Source organism: Aplysia californica, unplaced genomic scaffold (genome assembly GCF_000002075.1).
Source record: "Aplysia californica isolate F4 #8 unplaced genomic scaffold, AplCal3.0 scaffold00493, whole genome shotgun sequence".
Lineage (NCBI taxonomy): Eukaryota > Metazoa > Mollusca > Gastropoda > Aplysiida > Aplysiidae > Aplysia > Aplysia californica.
In genome coordinates, this window is record NW_004797763.1 from 193,248 (window position 1) to 197,564 (window position 4,317).

Here is a 4,317-nt window from a genome sequence, read left to right on the forward strand (position 1 = left end):
CCCACACACACACGTACACGTATACATATAAACATGCATAAATTTTACACATAAGAGCATATTAACAGCAACGTCTCTTTTCCATGAACATACTGTTTTCTCTTTCTATATACAGCTAAGTCAATAAACACCGCTTGCTATATTCCTATCCTGTGTGTTGGACTGGCAACCAATAAATCAATAATGGTTAGTATTCTTGACAGAGTGTTCACTGGATCGGAAGAAACTAAAAGAAATCGCAGTAATGAGACTGTTTTAGGCAGTTTTATATCAAATAGAGATTGTGTTCACTTTCAGAAAACTCGAAAGGCTGGGAAGAGACCTTGATAAAAGAACTATAATAACATTATATCATTTTTTTGTAATTAATTCATTCACTTGGAAAGGGCTCAATGCGCTTCACAATAGTACAAAATCATCGTTCTACTAGTATCCTTATTTTTCGGGCACACACACACACACACACACACACACATACACACACACACACACACAATGAGATTTTGAGGTTTCAAGAAACCACATTAGTCGTTTGTGTTGATTGTTTCCATATGTGTGCAGAAACAGCTCGTAAGTGCTATGAGACGGTTGTTTGATAGTTTGGTATAACCGGTTCCTAGTTTTGGGTTTGGTATAACTGTGACAAGACGCCAAGTGTGCAGAAAACTTCTACTATACCAAAGGTCATTATAACTAATAATTAAAAGTAATATGGTGGTTTTATTTAGGAGATGATTTATGATTTTTTTAAAGTGTTTGATCAGGGCCAGCCTGGAGCTGTGTTGGATAGTTCTCAAATGCTTTTTCTTAGTTCTTCAAGAGGGAAATTGCAATTATGGTTCGCTTCATTGAAAGAAGAAATCTCGATAGCCGTCTTTTCAAAAGGTTAAATGGGGTTGTAATTTCTAGTTGATGAATTTTCGGAAAAAGTGGAATCTTTAGAGTCAGCTACTGTTTTTCTCTGTTCCTGTAAACAAGTTGTTTGGTTGTAACATGTAGCATTATTAAATTCCGATAGATAGCGTAGATCAAGGGGCATTGCTTTTGACGGAGAGAATCAGAACGCACTGGCACACTTATCAATCCTTACGTAGTACTTGTAATAAGATAAGAATAAGAATAAGAATAAGAAAATTATAAATATGAAATGATAATGAATCAACAAAACATGACGTCACCTTTTAAAATGAATTTTGGCGCACTTTCATCAAAATAGCCCGTAATTAGACCGGGAATTTCTGACGCACCAGAAGAAACCATCATTGGACGCAGTCTGCTATCATTTTTTTTCTTCTGCTGTATATCCAATTCTAAGTAAGAAACCTATCAAAAGATTGTTCGTAAAACTTTAACTGACATTTCGGCAAAAGATCCTACTTCTATATACAGATTTATTCGTCTTTTTCTAAAACTGCAGCCTCCCCTTCAAGTCAGCAAAGAGATTAAGAACTTGAACAATGTGTGGGAGACTGTGTTGTCCGTAAGTGGTGTAAGAATTAAAAAGCGATAAGATCATGTCATAATTTAAAAGTAGAAGATGCAATCTACAAACGATGTAAAATCGCTACCTTAGAATTACAATAAATAGATCTACCTATCTGCTCAGTACCTAGATTCTAGATCTAGTTTTGAGAATTTTGAAGCATTAAAAAAATCGAGTTTCACAACATGTCAAGTTTTTTTCAAAAACAATTCTTTGAATGTAGATCTAGAAATCTAGTCTTGACAGCGATAACGACTCTGAATAATCTTAGATTTTTGAAAGACATAATTGAACACTTGGGTTCGGACCGTATGGTCTTAGCAGCAGAAAGCAGCCAAAAAATGTCAGATATGACTCTGTAATTCTGATGCAGCGAAATGTAAACCGATGCATAAATAAAATAAAATAAAAAGAAAGAAAAAACCGAAACTAATGAACAGCTTTAAAATTGACATTAAAAAACCCTCACTATTTCGCCATGACAACAAACACGGTCCCAGGTTCCGGTCATCGAACTCTGACAGTAAGACAGACCTCGAAGACGACCTGACCCGGATCCTGATCTTTGGCGTGACGGGCATGATAGGTAGCGCGGTAATGGAGGCGACTCTCAGCTGTGCCTGGTTCAAGATCACTGGCTTCACCAGGGCCAGGGACGGCGAGATCTTGGACGAGTTGGTCTCCAAAGGTGAGGGGATATTCTTTGTATCTTGCTTTGCTTTTATTTTCGTTTTAGCACCAAAGCTAGAGGGATGGCGAGATCTTGGATGAGTTGGTCTTCACAGGTGAGGGAAATATTGTACTTTATATTATGCTGAGAAGTGATTGCAGCTTGAGACTTACCACATGTGCTCTCTCTCTCTCTCTCTCTCTCTCTCTCTCTCTCTCTCTCTCTCTCTCTCAATCTCTCTCTCTCTCTCTCTGTCTTTGTCTCTGTCTATCTCTCTCTTTCTCTCTCTCGCTCTCTCTCGCTCTCTTTTTCTCTGTCTCTGTCTCTGTCTCTCTCTCTGTCTCTGTCTCTCTCTGTCTTTCTCTCTCTCTTTCTCTCTCTCTCTCTTTCTCTCTCTTTCTCTCTTTCTCTCTCTTTCTCTCTCTGTCTCTGTCTTTGTCTCTCTTTCTCTCTCTCTGTATCTCTCTCTCTCTGTCTCTCTCTCTCTCTCTCTCTCTCTCTCTCTCTCTCTCTCTCTCTCTCTTATATTCTTGCAACACAAACTACATGTAAATTCCTTACATGCATCAGAAAAAATGAAGCAGTTCTTCAAAGGAATAATTTTCTTGTTCTTAGAAAAATAAAAATAAAAATAAACAACTAACAACCTAAAAGTGAAACCTAACGCTGCATTTGGAACTTACTTGACCTGCTTTGTAGATCTGGAGGTTTCCATTTACCATTGGTTCACATATCTTTACCCTACAATGACATTGTTCTATCTGCCCAGTGCTTAGTTTTGAGACAGTATGTGACGTAAACATTTTTAAGTTTCACTTGTCAAACTTATTCGAGTGTAATTCTTTGAATACCTTTGTAACAACTCTGAATAATCTGACGATTTTTTATAGAGTTGATAGAACGTTTGGTAGACCTCAAGGTCCTATTAACTAAAAACGAACAAAAACGTCTTACAGACATTTTCTAACTCTGAGGTAGCTATATGGCTCGCCAGAACTAAATAGCAAAGACGTTTTTGACTAAATATTATTTATTTCTTTTTTTATGGGGTTAAGGCGTAGCTGGGGAGGAGGAGTGGGGTTGTGCGCTCAATGTTTACTATTTACCCACATAATTTTATCCCCAAGGAATCGACGTGATCTCTGGAGACATGAAGGATCCAAATTCTTTGCTTGTGGCGATGCAGGAGATCGATGTTATCTTTCTCACAACTCACTACTGGGAGACCATGAGTTCGGAGAATGAGTACATACAGGTGGGCGGGGCTTCTTTTGTCTTAAACGCTGGTTGGTTGATTTCAAGGTGTTGTTGTTGTTCTAGTTATTTTGATCGCGTGGTAGCGTGATGATTGATGTGCTTGAATGTTTGGTTAACTGATAGAAAGATAGATAGATAGATAGATAGATAGATAAATAGATCGATCGATCGATATATAGATAGATAGATAGATAGATAGATAGATAGATAACATACATACATACATACATACATACATACATACATACATACATACATACATACATACCAGGGCGAGTCAAAAAGTAATGCAAGTTCGCTTATAACTTAAAAGAAAAAAAAAACACACTTGCAACTATCATACCTCAAATTGAAGGGGAACATCTGAGGATCAGATTTTTATTTCTCAACACATTCCCAATTTCGTTCAATAGCCACTGTCCACCTTTTACTAAGTCCACATATGCCAGCTGTGTAAAACTGAGCAGGTTGGTAGTATGGGTACAGCAGTCGTGATTTCTCCATCGTTTCCTTAGTGTTGACCTCTGCATGGTTCTTTTCTAGGACCGAAAAGGTGGGAGTCTGAAGGAGCCAAATCAGGAGAATAAGTTGGGTGTGGCAGTGTTTTCTACATATACGGGGTGATGGTCTCCCTTGTTCTGGTACTCGAATGCAGGCGGGCATTGTCATGTGGAAAAAACACTTTTTCCATGTTCAAATTTGGTCTTACTCGTCGAATTCTCGCTTTCAGTCGTTATACTGTTTCAGTGTACGGTTCAGAATTGACAGTTGCTCCTCATCGTTAAAACAAAATCTGTGAAAAGCACACTAGGAACGTCCCAAAACTCAATTGCCATGATTTTTTCCGGCTGACTCCTCGGGACGATGCTTGTCTGACAAGCACATGGCCACCTCTTCCTCTTCTTAT

The 4,317-nt window shown here is 38.2% G+C and overlaps 1 protein-coding gene across 1 annotated transcript; it reads left to right on the forward strand.

Annotated features, from left to right (window-relative positions):
- The first annotated feature begins 1,291 nt into the window (after nt 1–1,291).
- Nucleotides 1,292–3,538, forward strand: LOC101860193 (isoflavone reductase-like protein). Its single transcript, XM_013086693.1, has 3 exons — nt 1,292–1,480; nt 1,984–2,171; nt 3,281–3,538. The coding sequence occupies exons 1-3, from the start codon at nt 1,458–1,460 to the stop codon at nt 3,496–3,498; spliced, it is 429 nt and encodes a 142-aa protein (XP_012942147.1). The 5' UTR covers nt 1,292–1,457; the 3' UTR covers nt 3,499–3,538.
- The last annotated feature ends 779 nt before the right edge of the window (nt 3,539–4,317 follow it).